The sequence below is a fragment of the Amphibalanus amphitrite genome, unplaced genomic scaffold (genome assembly GCF_019059575.1).
Source record: "Amphibalanus amphitrite isolate SeventyFive unplaced genomic scaffold, NRLGWU_Aamphi_draft 000022F_arrow, whole genome shotgun sequence".
Lineage (NCBI taxonomy): Eukaryota > Metazoa > Arthropoda > Thecostraca > Balanomorpha > Balanidae > Amphibalanus > Amphibalanus amphitrite.
This window is the reverse complement of record NW_024881518.1, coordinates 342572-366081: the sequence shown is the minus strand read 5'-3', so window position 1 is coordinate 366081 and position 23510 is coordinate 342572. Positions and strand designations below refer to the sequence as shown.

General features: G+C 48.9%; 2 protein-coding genes across 9 annotated transcripts in view; one reads left to right on the top strand and one right to left on the bottom strand.

Moving 5' to 3' along the window:
* Positions 1-1179: 1179 nt before the first annotated feature.
* On the top strand, positions 1180-6670 carry LOC122391599 (TBC1 domain family member 10A-like). Of its 4 annotated transcripts, none has more exons than XM_043385703.1 (8): positions 1180-1246; positions 2658-3100; positions 3455-3554; positions 3915-4129; positions 4296-4551; positions 4999-5113; positions 5375-5529; positions 5668-6670. In XM_043385703.1, the coding sequence occupies exons 2-8, from the start codon at positions 2925-2927 to the stop codon at positions 5797-5799; spliced, it is 1149 nt and encodes a 382-aa protein (XP_043241638.1). In that variant the 5' UTR covers positions 1180-1246; positions 2658-2924; the 3' UTR covers positions 5800-6670. The 4 variants fall into 4 exon arrangements, with proteins under 4 accessions (XP_043241638.1, XP_043241646.1, XP_043241655.1 ...); XM_043385711.1 differs by having other exon boundaries at positions 1220-1299; XM_043385720.1 differs by lacking the exon at positions 1180-1246 and adding an exon at positions 1415-1440.
* Positions 6671-7059: 389 nt separating this feature from the next.
* The window catches only part of LOC122391583 (calcium-transporting ATPase type 2C member 1-like), a 35896-nt gene continuing 19445 nt past the window's right edge, over positions 7060-23510 (bottom strand). For all 5 annotated transcript variants that reach the window (XM_043385651.1, XM_043385660.1, XM_043385679.1 and 2 more), the window contains exons 3-20: positions 20491-20688; positions 17857-17946; positions 17394-17491; positions 15956-16064; positions 15480-15626; positions 14992-15203; positions 13677-13801; positions 12277-12467; positions 11942-12031; positions 10685-10993; positions 10359-10476; positions 10023-10171; positions 9577-9743; positions 9112-9297; positions 8527-8674; positions 8220-8315; positions 7926-8067; positions 7060-7718 (exon numbers count right to left, since the gene is read on the bottom strand). In XM_043385651.1, coding sequence (XP_043241586.1) covers positions 7579-7718; positions 7926-8067; positions 8220-8315; positions 8527-8674; positions 9112-9297; positions 9577-9743; positions 10023-10171; positions 10359-10476; positions 10685-10993; positions 11942-12031; positions 12277-12467; positions 13677-13801; positions 14992-15203; positions 15480-15626; positions 15956-16064; positions 17394-17491; positions 17857-17946; positions 20491-20670 — 2697 coding nt within the window. In that variant the 5' untranslated portion in view covers positions 20671-20688 and the 3' untranslated portion in view covers positions 7060-7578. The remainder of the gene's footprint in view (positions 7719-7925; positions 8068-8219; positions 8316-8526; positions 8675-9111; positions 9298-9576; positions 9744-10022; positions 10172-10358; positions 10477-10684; positions 10994-11941; positions 12032-12276; positions 12468-13676; positions 13802-14991; positions 15204-15479; positions 15627-15955; positions 16065-17393; positions 17492-17856; positions 17947-20490; positions 20689-23510) is intronic.

The following is a 23510-nucleotide window of genomic DNA, read 5'->3' as shown; positions in this document are numbered from 1 at the left end:
CGAAAAATAACGGTTTTTCGCAAATATGACCTTGACCTTTGACCTCGATCGGCGATTTTGTTGATTGTGACGCATCCTTGTGTGGCGGCACATGTTTTGTGTAAGTTGCAGCCCGATCGGACGGTAAATAAAGTTTTTATTTGGTACCCCGTCGAAAAATAACGGTTTTTGCAAATATGACCTTGACCTTTGACCTCGATCGGCGATTTTGTTGATTGTGACGCATCCTTGTGTGGCGGCACATGTTTTGTGTAAGTTTCAGCCCGATCGGACGGTAAATAAAGTTTTTATTTGGTGCCCCGTCGAAAAATAACGGTTTTTCGCAAATATGACCTTGACCTTTGACCTCGATCGGCGATTTTGTTGATTGTGACGCATCCTTGTGTGGCGGCACATGTTTTGTGTAAGTTTCAGCCCGATCGGACGGTAAATAAAGTTTTTATTTGGTACCCCGTCGAAAAATAACGGTTTTTTCGCAAATTCGACCTTGACCTTTGACCTCGATCGGCGATTTTGTTGATTGTGACGCATCCTTGTGTGGCGGCACATGTTTTGTGTAAGTTTCAGCCCGATCGGACGGTAAATAAAGTTTTTATTTGGTACCCCGTCGAAAAATAACGGTTTTTTCGCAAATATGACCTTGACCTTTGACCTCGATCGGCGATTTTGTTGATTGTGACGCATCCTTGTGTGGCAGCTCATGTTTTGTGTAAGTTTCAGCCCGATCGGACGGTAAATAAAGAAGTACCTTATGGTTGTTTATAGCCAGAGTGGTTTTTTGCCCGTAGAGGTCAAAATATTTGACCTAGGAAAAAATGAGTGATATTTTTGGAATCAGCGTGTCAAGATCTATCGTTTGGCATAGTTTGGCGATGTTTTGAACTCGACGCTGAAAACGAATACGAATACGACGCTTACTTGATTGACATTACCAAAGGTCATTCAATTCAAAGTCAGAAGTTTTACGGCTTCTGGACCTTGTCAAACATTTTTGACCTCAGGTCAGACCGTACCTGATCCGTCACTTTCCACCCAACGGAAATGACGGGAAACGTTAAGATTCAGCGAGATTCATGCATAGGAATCTGTATTTTTATAGCCTTGACTCTTTGGAAATGCAAAATTATTATGACGTCATTTTCAGGTTACTGGTGTGCCCTTCAAATATTCGCTATCCTTGATATTTTTTTGGTGCAATTGTGGATGTTCTGCGGCAATTGATACGGAGGCTTTTTATTTTGTTTTGGTGGGTAATTTTAATTTTAATTAATATTTTATTCAATGTCAGGTGCTGGAATTGTAAGTGAGACTCACTGTGACTTGAGAGGGTCAAATTGCAAACTCATTTTTGCATAGGCCAAGGCCATCTGCATAGGCTGAGAGACACGACAGGCTTGGGCTCTTAGGCTGAGGGGAATTTTCATCCGTGTCATATTTTCTGTGTTTCTACGGTTTCTACATCAAGAGTGTCAAGCATACTTACTGCAATTTATCTTAAATCATATTCTATTGATTCTTTTGCTTGTTTGCAAGCCTCTCAAATTCTTCATTCATCACTTTTCGCTTATCGTGACTCCAATTTTGAGGTGCCAAAATGTGATTTGATCCTGCTTCTGGTTCCGGTGATTTAATCTCTGGCTGCGTCCAGCACTTAGCCTTTCATGACCCACTCGGGGCCGTGGTTGTGTTCGCCACTTCCCATTTAAGATGCAAAATTAATAGTCACACGAAGCTTATTAATGGTCAAGCTAGCCTGGTCCAGAATTATTGTTAAGGTATGTACTATGTAATTATGTAACCGCTGAAAACAGTTTTTATGGAATCAATTTATTTTGAATTTGTTTACTTAGATGCCCTAAATAAACTTGATAGTTTAGTTGATATGACTATCAACTTTGCATCTCGCCAGGGGCGAGTGGCAAAAACAACAGCGACTCTGACTCTGAGTGGGTCCTGAAAGGCTTAACGCTGGACGGCTAGAGAATAAAAGGCCGGGACTAGAAAGAGGCCACATTTGTCATGGCAATTGTCATGCTGCACAGGTATCATTCCAAGTCTAACTGAGTTGAAAAAACTAATGGTCATTGAAAAAAGCAAATATTAACTCACCTTACGGCTTACAGTTTACACCAACTTGACACCCACTGGCCACCTAGCACCCCACTTACTCCTGGGCCAGGTATCTCTGGTGGTTGATGAAAGATAGCAAGGTTAGCAAAACAACATTACTGTCCCAACTCCCAGCTGAATAAGAAATGACATTTTGAGACTGGATTGTGGCAAATTTTTGTCTTACTGGTGTCTGCAAACATGAAAATTAAATGAAATAAAGTTTGCTTATAAACTATAGTATTATTGCCAGCATTTATGTAGGTGCCTTGATTTTTAGTGTAGCATGGATGCTAGGTACCACTGTGGGGCTGTGAGCCCATTTTCAAAGAGTTGGATGCTATACTCTAAAAATATTATTCTTTGATCATTTTTCACACCATATGTGCTCTTCCTCAGGCATTCAGATTTGTTTTGGTAAAATGTGTAGGCATCAAATTGACATCCTGGCAGTGGCAGGTCTCCATTCCTAGTGAATTGAGATACATTTATCTTTACCTCACTTTGCTTCTGATCTGACTGGTAACTAACCCTTTTTTCCTTTTCAGGTATAATCAAATGCCTTTGCTAGCATAATGTGATACCTCAGTCCCCAATGACAATAAATCATATCCAGATGAAACTTAATTCTTTATGTTCTTGCATGTATGAGAAGAAATTCAGTGAAGCAAATTTCCCCTTTTTCATTCCTTTTGCCCTGACAGGCAACCAGTGTGTGTTACGTGAACTGTAGTTTGTCTTCCCTGTTAGCCTGCCTCCTATTCGCCTCTCCTCTGCATCCAGTTCCCCTACTCCTGCTGTGTAAGGAGGTGACCATGTCGGCCGAGGTGCCAGCTCAGAAGGCCGGTGGGACGGCAGCTGAAATGGATGTGTCAGACGATGAGACCACCTCCAGCTCTGAGCAGGCCACCAATGCTGCCATCTCGACTGTCTCCACCATACCAGACAAGTATGGCTTCATGCACGTCGATGGCGACAACGTTCATTATGAGTGAGTATGTCAAAAAGTACCTGCATTTCACACAGGGTGTGTCTATCATAATTGTCACAGAAGTGTAGGTCATATTGCATTCATGGCATGAGCTGGGGCTTGTACTCACTGAGGATGTGGTGATGAAATGGCTATAAACGTTTTTAGTTCAACTTGTTCTCTCGAAGATTTGCTGATGTGGCAGATAAGCAAATTGGATATCATATTGTTTTGTGTTACGGTTTCGGTGGACATTTATCGTCAAGCACGGGATCTTTATGAAGTGATGCATTTTAGTTTGAAAGAATGGAAACTCATTCAATAAAAATGTGTCACTCGTTTACCCAATTCTGTGATTTATGTGCTTCTTGCCAGGGAGGAGAAACTGCCTGTTAAGATGCTACGACAGAGGGAGCACAAGTGGCTGGAAATGCTGGAACACTGGGACAGTTTTATGACTCACAACTTCAAAAAGGTGAGTTGCCTACGTTAGCTACTAGGCATAACAAAATCTGGTTGAAAGTACACATTTACCAAGTTAGATGTTCATTGATTCACTATCATGGCTTATGTCAGATAGGTACCGTTCTCCAGTCACGAGTACGGCCACATTTGTGCGTACGACCAAGGCAGCGGATTACCACCCCACGTGTCGTCTTCCGTCCTCGCCAGAGTAACTACAACTGTTTCTATCATTTGATCAATTTTCATCAGTACATAGCACTTCACTACACTTCACTTTCGATCAGAATATCAGTATATCCCGATTCTTGCAGTGTTTTTTTTTTCTACTTATTCCTAACTGACCGGAGACGCGCGCTCGGCGGTCTGACAGGTGCGGAGCCGGTGTCGGAAGGGTATCCCGACGTCCCTGCGTGCCAGGGCGTGGCAGCACCTCTGCGGCGGCTACTACATGCTGCAGCGCAACGCGGGTGCCTACGACCGGCTACTGGAACTGCCGATCGACGCGCAGGTGTTGGACGAGATCCGACGCGACCTGCACAGACAGTTCCCCATGCACGAGATGTTCATGCGGAAAGGAGGGCATGGGTGAGTGATTTGAGTGACCTGAACTTGATGAAAGTGCTTTAGTGAAAATGTATTTTTGACATTGAAACATCGTGCTTAATGTTGCAGTTTGGTGAACAGTGACACTAGGTACGCTATCATGTAGATATTTAACACGTTCCTGTTTTTTTTTCTCTCTCTCTGACAGGCAGGAGGAGCTGATGAAGGTGCTGCGCGCCTACGCCGTGTACAACCCCTCGGACGGCTACAGTCAGGCGCAGGCCCCGCTAGCCGCCGTGCTGCTCATGCACATGCCCACCGAGCAGGCGTTCTGGTGCCTGGTCTCCATCTGCAAGGAGTACCTGCCCGGCTACTACGGCCAGGGCCTGGAACGCGTCCAGCTGGACGGCGACATTCTACACGGACTGGTGAAGAAAGTGTCGCCGCACGTGTATCGGCACCTGGTAAGAACCCCATTTGCCGTGTGGTTATCTGTCGTTATTGCGCAACATTGCCACACTTGTGAGTCATATGCTACCATCGGTGCGACATTTCCCTATCAGCCGGCAGCGTTACATGTATTATAAGGTTTTACTTCCGCTTGTTTTCCAAGTTAGCAGAAGTTGGCAGGTATCCAACAGGTGGTACCTACTCTCTTCGAGTTAGCTGAAAACTGGTGATATAGACTAAAAGGGTTGGGAAATCAATAGAAATGCGGCATCAGGTTTTACATTAATTAGATGGCACAACAATTATACCAACACATTTTCATCTGCAACGGTTCCTATTACGGAATTACTGTAAAGTTACTTCAAGTACAGATGTGTTGTGCAATGTGCACATTGCTGGAATGCTTCCATTACAGCGTCCCCCTCCTGACGACCGCGCCGTTTCCGTGCTGTGCCGTGCAGAAGAAGCAGAAGCTGGACCCGGCGCTGTACATGGTCGAGTGGTTCATGTGCGTCTACAGCCGGACGCTGCCGTGGGCCTCTGTTCTGCGCGTCTGGGACATGTTCTTCTGTGAAGGTAAGGCCCAAATCCAGAAAACATTCCATGATTATTAACGTTCGAATCAATGGTTATGCAAAATATACACATTATGTTGCTACTAGCTAGCTTAATGTCTCTAGTAGCAGCATCGCACCTAGCTATAATTATACAATTATAGTAGCTCCTACTGACACCTAGCAGCACATTATTGATGGTTTCAACACGATCGTCGAGTCGTTCACGTCAATGCAGTATATACTAATGCGCTGAGAGCTCCGCCCGCCCTCCGCCCGCCAGGTGTGAAGGTCCTGTTCAGGGTCGGCCTGGTGCTGATACGGTACGCGCTCGGACGGCGCGGCATACTGAAACAGTGTCCCACCATGTACGAGACGGTCGAGTTTCTCAGAAACCTGCCGCCGGAAATCATGCGCGAGTCGGTGCTGGTTCAGGAGGTGAGTGAATCTCACAATTCACATGCTTCAACTCTGTGTGATCATAGAGACGAGTAGGTATATCGATAAGGTGGAATAAAGAATATGTCTGTCCTATGTATTGTAATGCGATTACAAATGTTGCTGTCCTGTTGGCAGATGACAAAGCTGGACCTCGATGAGGACGCCATGACTCGTGAGCACCACAAACAGCTGAAGAAGCGTCAGAAGGCCGAGCGGCGCCGGCAGAAGGCCGAGGAACGGGAGGGTCGGGAGCGCGCGGCGCGGTGACCCGCCAGGCGCGGCGCCCCGTCCTTCCGGCACTGAGGCGCTCCGCCCGGCCGGCTGCCGGCCAGCGGACCGCCGCCCACCACTGCCACGCAGCTAGCCCGCAGCATAATCGCTTTAACGGGGCGCCGCGCCATGCTCGTTTTCTGACCGCGCGACCCTAACCATACATGGCAGCGTACGATAGGTATGGCTAGGTTTATTCCACGTGCATTCCTGTTGGCGGAGAGCGCCGATATTTGTGACGTTATGAGCTTTTATTACCGGCGTTGGCAGCTGTTCGGCCGCGCACCCAAATAACCAGTGATAGAGACCGTGAGTAGAAGAGACCGTATGTAGGCATGAGAGTATGGTGCGCGTCCCAGCTCCGTCAGAGGGCTGTGCGGCTCGCCCGAGGGCCGTTCTGATCAACATTACTGTGTCACTGTTGGATGACACGCTCGGTGGCCCTGTGAGATGCAATGCGGTTTGCAAAAGGCGCCGCCCTCCACCGACCGAGTCCACGGCTGCTTGCTTTTTTACTTTTGCACACGGCGCGGAGAACGTTTTGCTTGCTTTATCGTTTGACTTGAAATAATCGAAGGTCAACTCGATTATTGAGGCGGGAACGTAGGCGAGATACGCCTCCTTAAAATCGCGACGGTACTGCTTTCAATTCATTCTTGTTTGATCAGAAATAACGCTTTTCCTCATAGTTTCCTATCAGTTTCCCTTAAAGCTGCTGTGTATGACTTCGCTATCATAGCTTATATCAACCCTCTGGCGCTAACGAGATGTTATCGTATGTTATTATTGTAAACTGTGCCATGACTGTTGTAATAACCAACGTGTTTGGACGTCACGATTCGCAAATAAATAAAATAATACACAGTGAGCGGAGAGTGTTCTTAAAACAAGGATCAACGTCGTGAAGAGACTGAGAAAGTTGTGAGAAGTGTCGGGGCTCACTGGTTAACCCCTTTCCCCCACATAGTACATACCCTTATCGCCTTAGTAACCGAGCCCGTTGATAACTTGAAACACCGGTTGAGAGTGGGGAATACGCAATCCAAATATCCCGCGGTGTGTCAGGTAGGTGCATAGGTTGCGCCGAGAGCATATTGGCTCCGCTTTTTTCCAATTTGTGATTTACGTGAGATTTCGTCGCTATCGAGCGGTGGCCTTAGTATCCTTGTTTAGAATCTTCGACGTGACCCTGTCTCGAAATCACGTAAAAAAATGACACAAATATGATAATGGAGCATCATCACCACAAACTGCTGCTTGCATGTCTGAGTATAATATTATATTGACCAATCATGTACATACAATTCAAAAGCGACATTGTTCGGTCGCCGTCACCAATCGCACCACATAATCCCTAAAGGAACGACAACACATCGACAACCTAAAACCGCCCGTAAAGCCCGTTGAATGCCAGTTCTCGCCCAGCTAGGACATACCACTGGGCCGGTGGCAAGAAGTGAACACAGCCCGCCGCGCGGTCCTGAGCCCTCCGCACTGCGGGCTACCCTGACCGGGCCAAAACAGCCGCACACTCACAGACACATGGACACATCACACTAACCCGCTCCCTGTCAGATTCCGAGTCACCGGACGGGTTCAACCACCCCCAGCCCGAACCAGACACACCCACATAATTGCCGCTATGGTTGCACTGCAGTATATTCGGCCGTCAAAGTGCCTCGTAAGTCTCATCACACTGTTTCGGCGAGCTTCTGTGTTGGCTGCCGTATATAAGGATAACTAGAGTTTAGTCCGAGGGGACTGTCATGAGTGACGCTACACCATATCTGTGCGGTTGAAGCCGCTCTTGGCGTGAGACTTGGCCGGTCGGCTGTTGCGCCCGCTGCGCTCCAGGTACTTCTTCACCTCGGAGACGACGAACACGCTGGACGTGATGGCCAGCAGGTACACCAGATCTGCAGCAATGAACGCGTCGCGTTATGTGATGGTAGTGGTTTGGGCTTAGGGACGAACGATTCGGTGTTATTGAGTAATTGTAGTTGCAGGAGAGTATAGAATGACCCCTGTATGGCTCCTACATAATATTCCCTTCTAAACACTGCATCCCCTTCCCTACTAACCGTTCCCACCTCCCCCCCAATTAAACAATTCCCATCACTTACCCGACAGGTAAAGGGCCTCGGTCTGGAACACACGCTGCAGCGGCGGGAAGTAAATAACAAACAGCTGACCAACCAGCGAGCCGCCCACCGCCAGCAAAAAGAACTTGTTCGAAAACAGGCCGATGGTGAACACCGACTTCACCTGCGGACGCGAGACAGTCGCAGGTGTGTCAGAGGCATGGAATGATAATGACTGATACAAAGGCTCCAACGAGCGAGCGCCAGGAACAGTCGAGATTGTTAGCGATAGAACCTCTGGGAAAAGCGCTGACAGCGGAAACACGCGTGGCTTACCTGAGAGCGGCAGCTGAGCGCGTTGAACATGTCGAACAACACGAAACAGGTGAACGTCATGGTGGTATCCCGTGGCGTGATGATGTTGTCACTCATCTGGGAAAAAAGCAAGTGTCAGCAGAGAGCTGAGAGTTCGACGAAAAGACTGCATGGACGAAGAGCACCACAGCTAAGTAACGCATCTCCTCTACAGCGCGTTTCGAGATCACCCGATGTCAAAGGCAAATATCCTCAACCACCGTCCACTGACTGCTGGAGCTGGAGCTCCAACAGCCGCTGGAGCAGGCAGCCGTCCCCGGTCTCTCACCTCCCTCTGGAACACCCAGAGCGTGCCGCAGATGATGACGGACGCCGAGAGCAGCACGTTCAGCAGCAGCGACCGCGTGATCATCGACTGCCGGACGTCGCGCGGCGGCTGCTTCAACACGTCCCTGTCCACCGGTTCCACACCCAGACTGCGAGGAGGGGGAGGGGGAGCGGGGGCGATGGGTCAAACCATACAGCGGTTAGCACGTCCCGATCCACCGGCTCCACGCCCAGACTCCGGGGGATGGGTCAGACCATACATCGGTTAGCAAGTTCCAGAGTTCCAGTTCAACAGCTCAAAGCCCAGACTATAGGAGGGAACGAGTCCGGTCTGGATACAAGCAAGTACAATATTGGGACCCTAGGGAAGTATCTGAATGCGACATTAATCAAGGCAGCGATTTTCAGAGTACCGATGAGAAAGAAGCTAAGACTAAACATTTAACGGCTCCGTCAAGCGATGTGTCGAAGAGAGAAGTGCCTAGTAGGAATCTGGTTCAATGTGGGAAAGACGAAGCCTGCAAGAAGACATGTGCTTCCCACTGTAAGCTTTTACGCACTATCTAATATCTACAGCCGGCCTCACCTCTGAGCGGGCGGGCCGTCCATGATGATGTTGATCCATAGAATCTGCATGGCGTTCAGCGGGTTCGGGATGCCCAGCAGTGTGGACAGGGCGATCAGCGACAGCGCCGCGATGCTGGTCGACAGCTGAAACTTCACAAAGTTGCCGATGTTGTAGAAAATGCCCTTGCCTTCCTCGATGGCGCTCCTGAAAACGCAAATATTCGTCATTATTGAGGCACCAAACATCTAGGGAAGGCTCCGGAATTCAATTAGCGCCGTGCAGCTCGAATCAATCACTATAATTATTCAAGTCTTATCAATTAATGAAAAATGAAGGATCAATAGGAACTGCGCCTAGTCGGGACTGCGGCATGCTTTCAGTTCTGCAACTTGCTCCATAGTTCCTGATTTCCTGAGAGCGTGCACCGACTTGAGCTTTACAGGAAACCCTCACACTTCCGGCTCCTAGCCGCCTTTCACTCACATGATGGTGGTAAAGTCGTCATCGACCAGGATCATGTCGGCCGCCTCTTTGCTGACATCTGTACCGACTTTGCCCATGGCGATACCGATATCGGCTTTCTTCAGAGCCACGCCGTCGTTTACACCGTCACCGGTCATTGCCACGATGTAGTGTTTGGCCTGCAGCGCCTGTACACAGAAATATGGTGCATCATCAGATGTTGGCAAGGTCAATAGAAAAGGATTCGGACACACTGGGTCGGCCACCATTATCATGATAAAAAACATTATCATGATAAAAAACATTATCATGATAAAAAATCATGATAAAAACATAAAGAAATGTACTACGAGTATATAACTGGCGATTATCCGCTACTCACCCACGATATCCACGATATTATCATCTACGACGGTCATGGTGACAATGCAACTCATCGACCGGCTGAATCTCATCACCAATCGTACCTTGATGATTTTGACTTTGTGTTTGGGCGCCATGCGGTAGAAGATGGTGATGTTGTCGATCATCTCCTCCAGCAGGTGGTCGTTCCACCTGTCCATCTCGTCGCCGCTGATCACCGAGTTGGACGTCACCGGCAGGCCCAGCTGTACGCCTGCACACGGCAACAATCGTCAGCGGGCGACACAATTTAAGATGCAGTTTATGCAAGCGAATGAGCAGGTAAATAGGACGTCACAAGCTCACGCCCTTGGGTAGAGGGATCGCATACGGTTGACAACAGATGATACTGCGTTTTTGTTAGGCTAAGGGGAAGTAACAATATACATTGGACGTCTCACCGATGGCACAGGCTGTCTCGCGCGCGTCTCCTGTGAGCATCTTGACCCGGGCTCCGGACATCTGTAGCATTAGCACCTGGTCTCGCACGCCCGGCCGAGGCGGGTCCATGATGCCCACCTGGGACACAAAGTCAGCGCTGGTTAGCAAATCGGTCGCCTTGTAACAAGGTACTCGATAGGAAATACTGTAAAAGAATAATGCCTTACACACCTGAAGGCTCACGAGCTATGTGACGATATAAAGCAAACAAGGTACGTGATCCTTTCAAAAGCATTACGAATGATCATTTTATTTTGAGTCACCCTTGTGCTATCACTTCACTCACCATGCCGACCAGCTCCAGGTTATCCTGCTCGCGTCCCCGCGCCAGTGCCAGCACGCGCAGGCCGCGCCGGCCCATCTCGTACGACTCGGCCTTGATTTTCTCCATTCGTGACGGCGTCAGCGGCTCGGGCCGTCCGTGGACCGAGTAGGCCGAGCAGCGCGGCAGCAGGTTCTCCAGGGCGCCTTTGCAGTACCACAGCTCGGTGGACTCGCCCGGCTTGGTAGCCTTCACCATCATGACCTTGGTCTCGGAGCGGAACGGCACCTCGGCCAGACGCTGAGACGTCTGGCGCAGGTCGTGCAGGCCGAACTGGAACGGACAGCGGCGGCCGTTGGAGCGACATCAGAAATGACAGGTACTTCATTGTCGAAATAAGTCAGGCTGCTCTAAGACTGAATCGTAATGGGAAGGTAGTTGACTTGTCCGGAAGCGGACAAATTTCGTTAACGCATAAAAATGTAACCCTGACCGGCCTTCTAACGATTCGCTGTCTACAGTAACCTTCAATAGTTAAAAACACTTCGTAAAAATTGCTTTTCTATTGAAAAAACAAACCCAAGCTCCAAGACTATTTTGCATATCCAAACGACTACTATAGACGTCAAACCGCTTGAGACCCCACTTTTTTGCGATTATTTTAAAATGCGTCAACTCTCGTTGACAATATTCTGGCAATGTGTGTTTCAGAACCTGCCGAAACTTTTATTACTAAGGTATTTTGACGCCAAACGATTATGAAAGGTACTTCTCATTCACGCGTAATGTTAAATTTCACGGAACGAATCTGCTGTTTGGGTAGAGGCTACGCGCTCATGGGGCGGAGCCACGTAATGACGTCAGCGCTAAGCTCCGCCCTACCCCTCCGGCGCTCCTTGCCCGGCGACCGGTCACTCGTGTCCCTCGCTCCATTCAGGCTTGATGGTGGTCGGTAGCTGGTAGCGGTAGCGGGCGCTGGTAGATGGCATTTAGAGCAGATGGCGCTGGTGGCGGGGCTCGAGTGTGGCCGAGCGCAAGCCTCTGCCCGGGCCTGAATTGACCTTAGCATTACGAGTGAATGAGAAGTACCTTCCATAATCGTTTGGCGTCAAAATACCTTTGTAATAAAAGTTTCGGCAGGTTCTGAAACATACATAGCCAGAATATTGTCAACGAAAGTTGACGCATTTAAAAATTATCACAAAAAAGTGGGGTCTCAAGCGGTTTGACGTTCATAGTAGTGATGCGCAGGTCCTTAGAGGACGAGTCGGTTGCACACACCTTTTTGGCGGCCACCAGGAGCGCGCCCTCTGTTGGCGTTCCCTTCAGCGTGTCGCCCGTAAAGTCGGCGTTGTTGCACAGCAGAGCCACCTGGCGGGGAGCAGGAGCAGATTAAGTTATTGGCTTCAGTGCACGTTTCATACGAAGAGTGGGGAAATACGTGAGGGTTTACAATCGATAGGGGTAAGATAAGCGTGAAGCGAAATCCATCATGATGACCGTGCCCCATGAGGTAGGGTGCAGCACATCAGAGCATGATATGACCTGTGCTATAACTAATCGCATGTAAAGACACGGCATCCACGACTGCACTGAAACTGTCGCGCGGGGCTGACCTCGAACAGTCCGTAGAGCGAGTACTTGCACTGCTCCATGTTCTCTGTGACGGGCCGGATCTCGCCGTGCGCGCTGTAGCCCACGCCCGTCACGTCACACTGGTAGCCCTCGGCCGTGACGATCGACGTCACCGTCATCTCGTTGGTCGTCAGCGTGCCCGTCTTGTCGCAGCATACCACGTTCACGCAGCCTGGCGCATCGATAACATGGGTTAATTAAAAAATGTAATGGTAGCTTCATAACATTGAATGACTCAGACACAGGTTCATTGTCAGTCTTCTCTCGGGTCTTCAGCAGGGTCATTCTCTGACTGATCCTCTTATTGCCTCGGAGTCTGATGGTTTATCCCTCGCCGGACCTATTGGTTTTCTACATACGCGCCGGCCGAGGGGGGGGGGGCGGGTACGACCCCCCCCTCGCCGTTTCGCCCCTGGTGGAGCTAGCGCGTCGCGGAAAAAACGAGCGTGTGCGCCGTTACGAGACGCAGAGATTGGTACCCGATTTTAAGGTCCTAGGTCAACCGGTGACCTCTGAGGTCAGGTCAAGTGCCCCAAGGTACGGTTCAGTTTTTGGTGAATAACTTCGCAAAAAATGGCCGCAGAGCGCCGATTTTGGCAGCATCGTGTTCGCCTCGTCCAGGCGCGTCGAATGATATACTTTTTGTCCGGGTCAGGTCAACTTGGGGTGTTGACCTCAGGTCAAGGTCAGGTCAGCACCCCAAGGTCACGAAGTTGGTCGGAAGAGGTCATGTCGCATATCATTCGATTCGGCAGGCCTTCCTGAGTCCATTGGTGGCTTTTTCGACTCGCTAGCTCAATTTGATCAAGAGTTATTGACGAAAAACAAAAATGACCTTGATGACGTCATAAATGACGTCACGCAAGGTCAACATTGCAAAAGTGACGCATCTTACCTTGCAAGGAGTGCATCAAATCACGATTCTGTGTGCTTGAGATAGTTGGAGATCGTCCCCGGCGCCAGAATAGCAGTTTTCATTTTTCCCCATTGACTTATAATGGTGAGGTCACGAAAATGACCTGACCTCATATGACCTTTAGAAAAAATCCGAGATATACAAGTTGTGGGACTCATAATGGATACTAGATCCTGCAAGTTTCATTTCCCTGTGACATCTCCTCTGGCAGTGAGGGCGTTGCGAAGTTGCGACATCTGAAGACCGTGCAGAGGTTCACTTATGACGTCATAGGTCAGTGACCTGACCTGACCCAAAAATGCGGTTGGTGTCAAAAGATGCGGCTTGGATCAAAGGTCAGGTATGCCAAGTTTCAGCTTTCTATCGCCAGCGTGTTCGGAGCTATCGCGAAAAAACCCTATGGGGGGGGCGGCACCCGCCCCCCCCCTCGGCCGGCGAGGGTTATCGGGAATACCGACCACTCACCCAGTGTCTCGACGGTCGGCAGTTTCTTGACGATCGCCTTCCGGTTGGCCATACGCATCACTCCGAGCGCCAGTGTGACTGTGACGACGATGGGCAGGCCCTCGGGAATGGCGGCCACCGCCAGACTGCCGGCCAGGAAACACAGGAGGGACGAGCGCAGATTGGTGAAACATGGGAATTAACATATGAGCAAACGGAGCTCAGCATAATGGTATACCAGTCGCAAGTGAAAACAAGAAAGTGGCAGCGCTGCTTAAAAATTAGACAGTCATCGCATATTGTCATCAGTATGTATTTTAAATTATAAATACGCGATACAACACGATACGCTGGAATGTTTCGATATTTGTAACAGATATAGGATGTTAACCCTCTATGGACACTTGGCAGACATTGGGCAGCATTGGCGATCGCACCCCCCCCCCTAACCCCACGCCTTCTGATTTACCATCGGGGGGGGGGGGGGGAGAGACACGAACGATATATCTGACTCGTTTACTTCTATGTATATCGAGGGTAAAGACGGTCACTATCGGTAGCTCAAGTGTGCCACATTGATATTATCTGCACCCGGGGCGATATTGACAACTTTTCCGACACGGCTACATTGGACGCAGGGATACTGCAGTCCGTACTGCTGATCTAAGCGGCACTCAAGTGTGCCGTCAGGGTCACTCGGGCCGCTCGGACCGTGCGGTCACACCCCGGCTCCACCGCCCCCGTGGACTCTGATCCGTCCACCGACAGATAGCGGGCGATACGGCCCTGCAACATTACGATTAAACGCTGCAACATGGACGGTCCACGTTTCGCCTGTATTGCATTATTTTTCCATCGTATTTTGGCAAACATGATGCGAAACGTACGAATCGTTCAGTGAGTGGCTCTGGACCCGGATATACTCCCAGCACGACTTGTTGCCAATGACACAATGGGACCATTACCAGAACTTGTCCTTCGCGTCTAGCTGACTAGTTGAATAGTAACTCTAACCGAAAATTACGCGCGCCACTGGTTGACGGAGACAGATAGGGTCGTCCCGGGTAGAGCATGGTGAAAAACTAAATGCTTCCCCCAGCTGCAAACTCGCAGTTACGAAAGTAATCTAATAGACGGACGCCTTATCCACCAGGCTAAAGATACACGTCCAGACCGGCTAGAGGAAATATAGCTCATAATCATCTAAAGCGATAAAAATTACCTTTTGTATATAAAGCGCGAGTCAGCCTACCGCTAGCTACGATGGCCGTCACTCCAGCCCTAAATACAATGGATTGACATTAAAATCATCCTGGATTCCCTTCAGACAGCTCACCTGACGCCGATGTTGAACATCTCCAGGAGCGGCTTGCCCTGTAGCCAGCCGACCAGCATGATGACGCCGATGATGCCGAAGCTGTAGGCCGACAGCTGCTTGCCCAGGTCGTCCATGCTCTTCTGGAGGGGCGTTTTGGGAGACTCCTCGGTCTCCATCATCTTGAAGACCTCACCGAACTCGGAGCGGATGCCCGTGGACACCACGATACCCTGGTGGACAACAGAAAGCCCCACACATCAGCAATCGTATGACACATACAACTGGCCCGACTGCTCAGTGCTCCTTAGACGCAAACAGCCTCGCGAGAACAGCCTAAATACCCTGCTCCATATGTTCTGCTTCAATTATGAGCCTAGGTCATTGGCTTCAATGCTGAGCCAGCCCTGTGAGCTGCCGAACGTTCCAGGTACCGACCCCCCCCCCCCCCACACACACACAATATAAGGGAAGCGGGGTTTGGAGTTTATGTGTGAACTGCCGCCTACCTTTCCATTGCCGTACCGCACCAGGGTACCCATGTAGAGACAGTTGGGTTTCGAGGTGACGTTGCTCTCACACAACACGCTGGCATCTTTCCGAGCCGGCTTCGCCTCGCCGGTAAAACTGCTCTCGTCGACCTCCAGGTCAACGCCCTGCCAAGGTCACACGGTCGGGTCAACAGTCGGCAAGGTCATGTTACTCGGATATGCTGGCAAATGCAGGCAAAGTTAAACAAATGCAGAGAATTTACATTCGATCAAATTTGATGTTGAGCTAACGCAAAGCCATCAACAAAGCAAATCAAATAACTGATTTCGGTCCATACCAAGCTGGTGTCAGTGATTCAGTAGTTGGCAGCAATGCCCACAATATTATACTAATCCATCGTGGTGTCAGCATCTCGTCCTTCCCACAGCTTGTGGTGGACTGTGGTGGACTACGCCACCACGTCGTCCCCCTGCCCGTGTCGCAGCTGACTGACCTGCACCAGTCGGATGTCTGCCGGCACCCGGTCACCGACACTGAAGTGCACCACATCCCCGGGCACCAGCTCCTCGGCCAGAAAACTCGTCGTCTGCCCCGACCGCTGACTGCGACACAGACGCAGCCCGGTTAGATATATCGGCTAACACTGTCGAAATAATACCGCCGGGCGCGGATACACAAGAGGGTGGCGCTCGGGCCTCAGTATCAATTAATGTTGTACCTATTGAGCATTGAAATATGAACTACGATATTATGGATTATGAGCGCGCTGCCATGGAAAAGACAGGACGCAAGAGGCGGACAGTCCCCTAGCAATTTCACAAACCATGTTTATGTTATCCATACATGATCATTGGTCATAGCACGCTTACGTGATTCATATGTGTATCGAATCTTTTGAATCGAAAAAAAAAATCATACGGAAAAAATGTTATTAATCTTAAATGGCCATAAAACAAAAACAAAAATATTTCAGTACGTTAAATGCCAACATAATCATATTCCTTTAATTTGAAGCAGCACTGAATCATAGCTCATGGCCGATGCCACAAGGCAAGAGGCCAGCGGGGAAATAACCACCCCCAGCCCCAGCTGGGACACCTTTTCCCAATAACTGCATATTTAGATACCCTCGTGGCGAACCAGAAGCCAGGTGTACAAGGTGCGCCAAGTGCGGGCTCTATCATTGATCACATACCCAGCTTAAATCAGGGCCAGCGGTCAAGTACATTATGCAGATAAGGACCGCGCTTATCTGAAGAAGACCTTGCTGGTCATAGAGGGCTCACGCCCACTCAGGAAGGCCATGTGGGTCCTACCTGTGCAGGTTGTGAGCCCGATGACGTGATCTGGATTAGTATCAGTAACACGAGACCTCAGTGTGCAAAGTAGGAGATGGAAAGTGAACACAACCCGACCGATTAGGAAGAAAACTTGATAATATGTCGACGCTTAATTAAGATGCTGTATGGGATAGTGCTATTCTTTCCCTAGAAATGTTTGGTCATTAAACTGGCGGGTGACGGTATTAGTTTATTGCGTTTAACTTCCTAGGCTTTCGGCCAGTTTTTCAGAAGCATTAAAATCCGTGTGAAGAAATCGCATCGATACCTATTTTAGAGGCTACCATGCTAATGAACTAAAATTTGTTGCTTCAAATCCGATGACATATTTAGTAAAAACCATCCGAAAAGAAAGAGCTTCATCTCCCAAACTATGTGGTTGGCGCCGACCATAAGAACGGCGATGGTGTTTTAGGGTACTAGGGGCGCGTTCGCAGTCTCCTCGGACGAAGAACATTCTATGCCGTCCGGCCAATCCCGTTCGATAACCACAGCCAAGCCCCCGCTGACCTCGAACGCCATTGGCCGGACGACGCAGAATCTTCGTCGTCCGGAAGACACCAAATCCGGGGTAGATGTTTAAAAACTTACCAATGGCACACAGGAGGCACCAATTTCTTCAATTCTTCTAATGATTTTTCTGACCTATATTCTTGTATAAAGGCAACCGTTACTACGATTGATATGGCCTGGAAAGTGAAAAAAAAAACTCAGGTTAAGCACATCGACATAATTTATCTCAAATCATAGCGGCACATTTTCTAAACGTGCTTGCTTATCAATGACCGGTAATGTGGGTAAAATAACTTCATCCGCTGCACACAGATATGGATCTGTGCACAAATGAACATGTGCACACCATCCGCTGCACAAATGGATCTCCTATCTGACCGGAACATAAAAAACACCGTAACGTTGACAGAGGGGCCCCCGCCCAGCTGATCGGCACACAAAATGCCCCCCCCCCCTCCCGCCCTGCGAACAGTGGGGCCCACCATCCAGGTTCCCCGCGGCCAGAGGGAAAAAATATCTGACCGGTACAAGGGTCGCTCACCGCTGCAATGCTGAAGGCGTCGTCGAACTGTTGCATTAGCACGCTGACGAGTGCTGATGCCAAAAGTAGCAGGATCAGCGGATTCTGAAACTGAGGGGCGCAACACACAGGGCACAGGGTAAGCACAAGTCCAGAGTATGTGTAACTACTATAAGAAATATAGCGCTGCTGTCCCCGCTTCCCCCAAAAGGAGACAAGCAGTGGGGATGGAGCCTCAGTTACAAACCAGCACTGGGAATCGTGAGCATTAGTACGCTACGGCTTTACCATCAAAGCATGTCTCATCTTTCAGCATTTTCAAGTTTTCCTGATCAAATGCTGGCAGAATTAGAAATACGAGTAGTATCTTTCCTGCTCACAACAAAACGGTCTACAAGACAGCACAATTTCTAGTGGTTTATATAAATACGATAATAAATGTAGTAAACGCCATAACAGTCACGTGGTACGTATGCATAAAAATCTAAGGGACGCAAAAATGGAACGAATTAACCATCGTTTGGGACGATTCATCCCTCGCCGGCCGAGAAGGGGGGGGGGGCGCCCAGTTTATATTCGCGATAGCTCGGAATAGCTCGGCGCTAGAGAGCTGAAACTTGGCATACCTGACCTTTGATTCAAGCCGGATCTTTTGACACTGACCGCATTTTCGGGTCAGGTCAGGTCACTGACCTTTGACGTCATAAGTGAACCTCTGCACGGTCCTGAGATGTCGCAACATCGCAACGCCGCAGTGCCGGAGGAACTTTCACAGGGAGATGAAACTTAAAGGATCTAGTATCCTCCAGAGATCTCACAATTTGTATATTTCCAATTTTTCCTAAATATCACACGAGGTCAGGTCGGTCACGTGATCTCACTATCATAAGTCAATGGGGAAATATGAAAAGTGTCATTTTGGCGCCTGGAATGATCTAAAACTATCTAAGTTCATGGAGTCGTGATTTCATGTCTTGCAAGGTCTGATGCTTCACTTTTGCATTTTTGACCTTGCGTGACGCCATTTATGACGTCAATAGGGTCATAGGGGGTTTTCGCCAAAAAACTCCCGATTAAATTGAGCTAGAGAGTCGGGAAAGCCACCTATGGACTCGGGCAGACCTGCCAAATCGAATGATATGCGGCATGATCTCCTTTGACCAGCTTCGTAGCCTGAGGGGCCCTGACCTGACCTTGACCCGAGGTCAACACCGTAAGTTGACCTCACCCAAACAAAAAGTATAGGTACCATTCGACGCGCCTGAGCTAGGCGAACATGATGAGGCCAGAATTGCGGCTCAACGGCCAATTTTTGCGAAGTTATTGACCAAAAACCGAACCCGTGACTTGAGCCACTTGACCTGATCTCAGAGGCCACCGGTTGATCTGAGCTCTTAAAATAGGGCACCAATCGCTGCTTCTCGTAACGGAGAACACGCTCTTTTTCCGCGAGGCTCTAGCTCTATTAGGGGGCGAAACGCCGGGGGTCGTACCACTACCAACCCCCACCCCTCGGCCGTATGCAGAAAACCATTAGGTATGGCGAGGGCTAAACGACAATATACGACTTCCTTATCCCCTCCCTTTTATAAATTCGTGTACATAGACGACTTCGGGGCAGTATGCATGCTCTGCATCTTGTGTGGACCCTCGGACCCACCATCCGAGCAAACAGCGCGTACTCGGTGCACCGGCACCGCCCCCTCCCCTCCCCCCAACATGCTTGTGTCAGCCGGGCCAGAAAAGACATCATAAGCTAAATGAAAGGTTGAAACGTATCCAGCGATGCGTAATTGATTGTGTCCTCTGTATCAACGCTGGTCGTCCAAAACAGTTGTAAAGATCTGTTCGTCAATTTGTTATAGTTTCTCTCTTTTGCTAGTTTGGAAAGCACCTGTCCGTGAATTTACGTTGCACTATGCGATGCATGCTCATTGCTCAATGGAGGGAGGGGGTTGCAATGAGGTTTCAAGTAAAAGTTGTCTTATCTGTTAAAATCGCTTTTAAAAAATATTTTCCATCTTTGACGACTTGCATGCCCAATTATCACCTTCAGCGGTCCGAGTATCATTCAATCTACTTATCGTAATAAAACCGTATGTTACGTTGATCCCTAAAACATCGATGTTTCTTGGGCTATCGTCTCATTGTCACTGCCGCCTCAGCCTTTGTGTTCTTCTACCCACGGTTTGCTTTTTTAGCTTCGTTTATCCGATAGGCATGCATATCTATGAAAGGAGGAATTATCTCGAGAACGATAAACACAGAACACTCCCAGTGCGGGCGGATGACAAACACTGGGATCAATCGGTATCAGTCGCAAATGTTGATAAAGGAATGACATCGCAGACGTAAATCGTTAAATATAAAAGGCGTCAAGGTTCGGCCGTACTGCAAGATCTTTGTCAGAATCCAATTCGGAAAAAAGGTTTAAAAAAAAACGAAATGGCAGAACAATAGGTATGTAGTATGTACTGCTAAATGACCATTCAAAGGAAACCAATTTCTCGAAAAATACCTTTCTGCCGAAATCGAGTCAGTTCAAGAAAGTAAACAACAACAGAAAAGTGACTGAACCAATGTTTTCCCCAAATTTAAATCAGTACCGCCCGCAAGCATTACATCTTAGACCATCCAAAGCCTAGAGCTCCTCACCTGTTCGAGGTACTTTTTCCAGAGCGGGTCGGCGTCTTTGACCTCGAAGCTGTTGGTGCCGTAGACCTTTTGTCGGACGCCGGCCTCTGCCCAGCTGAGGCCGTGCTGCGGGTCGACGCGCAGCCGCTCGGCCACCGCCTCGTGTGTGAGCGCGGCCGCCTCGGCGGTGCGCATCCACATGATGTCGGCGTCCAGCTGCTGCAGCCACATGGCGGGGCGCGGCCCGGGCGCGGTCAGCACCAGCGGCGCCGGGGAGGGGGCAGAGCGCGGCCGGCCGGCGACACTCACACACTGGCGGCGCGGCACGACACGGCGCGCGCCGCCGCACTGGCCCAGCGGACCCGGACAAAGATCACTGGCCAACGCACCGATAACTGCCCCCCGACAGCACCGTCGGCCGCTCACTGCGCCTCCGGGACGACGTGCGACCAGATCTGGGTCGACGGGAACGCTATACCAAAACTTGGGTAGGCATGTCTGACACGCAATGTTATGGTGATGCTCAGTACAAGGCATGCACATTGCACAAAGTATACAAATCTATGCTGAGTTGAGAAAAACAAGTTGCAAGCTTGAGTTATTTTAAGATGTCATCACCTCGCACTTAAAAGGCAAAAGAATGTACCTATACCTGTACCTAATACCTATCAATCATAAGACAAGACTTCCTTTTTTGTCACCCTTTACCTTACCATTTGCCATAATTCATGAAACTTACCTACTTCAGCTTTTAAGGCAAATCTTTCAAAGCTAGTAATACAGCCACATATAGCTATGCTTACATACAAAAGTCCAAACATTCTCTGTCAGCAAGGAGCCTCTGTGTTTATCCGTGTTTGTTTGGCGCAGTGATGTTTCTGCTCTCGCCTGCAGGGCCCTGCTTTACGGCACGGCGCTACAGCGCGCTATGCGTATCGTGGTACCTATTGGGTTTCCATGGAAACATCAACACAGTCGGACGCTCTAACATGGGAGAGCGTCCGAGTTTGTTGATGTTTCCACAGAAATCCAGTACCATGATGCCGCCAGCGTGCTGTAGCGTCGTTTTATGAAACAGGGCCCAGGTCAAACAGTTTAGAGGCGGCGGCCGAAAGCCAAAGCTACGCACTGCCAAAGTGACGTCACGCACTGTCGTCCTTGTTTGTTTGTTACCTACGTACGCAGTCCCAGCTGAAATATCCCGAAAAGTGTACCATTCGACGTGGCTGATGTGATCATTTTTAAGAAGTTATTTACAAAAAAAAAAATCGGATCCCTTCTTCCGAATCTTTGACCTGACCTCAAAGATCATCAGTTGACCTGATACATTTAAATTAGGCAGGTACCAGGCGCTAAGTCGACGACATGGTTGATTTTTTCCGCGAAGCTCTTGCTCAACAAGGGGCGAACCGGTGAAAGGGGGGGGGGGAGCGTAACCGCTCACCCCCGCGAGCCATGGGTGGAGAATGTTTGAAAAAGTTACCCCGGCCGGCGACCGATAGTCGGAAAGACGAAATGCTCACGTTGTTGTCAACGATCGTCATAAACAACCAGTGCTATTCTGAACAGGGCTGCGGAGTGCGGAGTCGATAGATTTTAAGGTGACTCCGACTCCGACCCCGACTCCGGCTTCAAAAATCGACGACTCCATTTCCATCTCCGACTCCAGCTCCGACTCCGGGCATTGCTCATTAACCCGCGACCTGGTGGGGGGGGGGCTATTTTTTGCCCCCCCCTCCAGACTTTTCGATATATCTCCAGAACCGCTGCGCCGATCGTCACCAAACTTTCAGTACCCTCCCGGACATCAATTTTACACATTGTGACCAAAAAATTTTCCAAAGGCTATGATAGGTTGGCCGGAATTGACGTCAGAGTGACGTCATGTTCTGCCGTTTTCGACCCAAAAAAGGGTCTCGCGGGAAGAGCTGTCAGGCCTATAGCTTTGCAAATACAGAAAAATGATAAGACATAAAAGCTGTAGATTGGACAGGGCTACAAAACAACTATCTCCGATTTTCGAAATTTTTGGATTTTGACCCCCAAAAATCAAAAAATAGATTTTTTGGATATAATAATCGAAAAATCCAAAAAGTTTTTTTTTCGAATTTCGCAAAAACCGGAATATATGTGATATTCCTTACCGCCTTCCATCCACATACCAAATTTGAGGTTGATACCTCTTTTTTGGCGAAGTTATAGCGAAAAAACTGTTCAAAATTGATGACGTCAAATTTTCAAACTAAATTTTTAGCAATTCTAGACCCCGTAGCGCAAAACAAAGACCACCATTAGACTCCCCGTGACGAGCTGCATCGAATCAATACTCATTTTATGCAAAACTATCAACTTTAAAATTTGACCTTTTTTGGCCTAACCTTGACCTGACCTTGACCTTAACTTCACCAGAACGTGACCTAAGCCGTACCTGATAGTCTTATAACCAACACCATTGAGTTGGAAATGAAAAATTGGCCATAAAACATGTATCACACAACCTTAGTAAAGTTGGGCTCATGTGACCTGACCTGTGACCCTTGGTGACCTGACCTGTGACCTGACCTGGTATTGCCAGTGACCTCTAATAGCAACATATCTACTAGGCAACTGACGCCCTACCGCTGATTCTCGACAAAATGCGTTTTCCTCGGTGTTATAGCGCATTCCCTAGAAGACCCGTGAACGGTGAAACATTTCATCTTTGACCTGACCTGTGACGTCATCGGTGACCCCGAGGTCAATGAAATCTGGTTTCCTTCGACAAATTTGAAAGGCCTTTCGAACGCCGTTTGAATTTTGCGGATCCGTCCTGTAGTTTCGGAGATACGAGGGGGGGGGGGGCAAAAAATAGCCCCCCCCCCCCACCAGGTCGCGTTATAAACAGACCCCACCAGGGCGCGGGTTAAGTCCATATAATGAAATCACACTTTAGGTTGGATATTTTTCATCTTGCCTGAAACGAAATTTTACGCGCTCCAAGGCCCTGTATTGCAAATGAGTACCTACTCTTGAAATAGCGTGCAAAATAAAAACAGGTTTTG

What these genes read in the sequence shown, in the direction of transcription:
- LOC122391599 (XM_043385703.1), top strand. Translation starts at nt 2,925, where the DNA reads ATGTCGGCCGAGGTGCCAGCTCAGAAGGCCGGTGGGACGGCAGCTGAA. An exon ending in TGACTCACAACTTCAAAAAG is followed by an intron (nt 3,555 to 3,914) that starts GTGAGTTGCCTA and finishes GCGGTCTGACAG; the next exon opens with GTGCGGAGCCGGTGTCGGAA. An exon ending in AGTCGGTGCTGGTTCAGGAG is followed by an intron (nt 5,530 to 5,667) that starts GTGAGTGAATCT and finishes TCCTGTTGGCAG; the next exon opens with ATGACAAAGCTGGACCTCGA.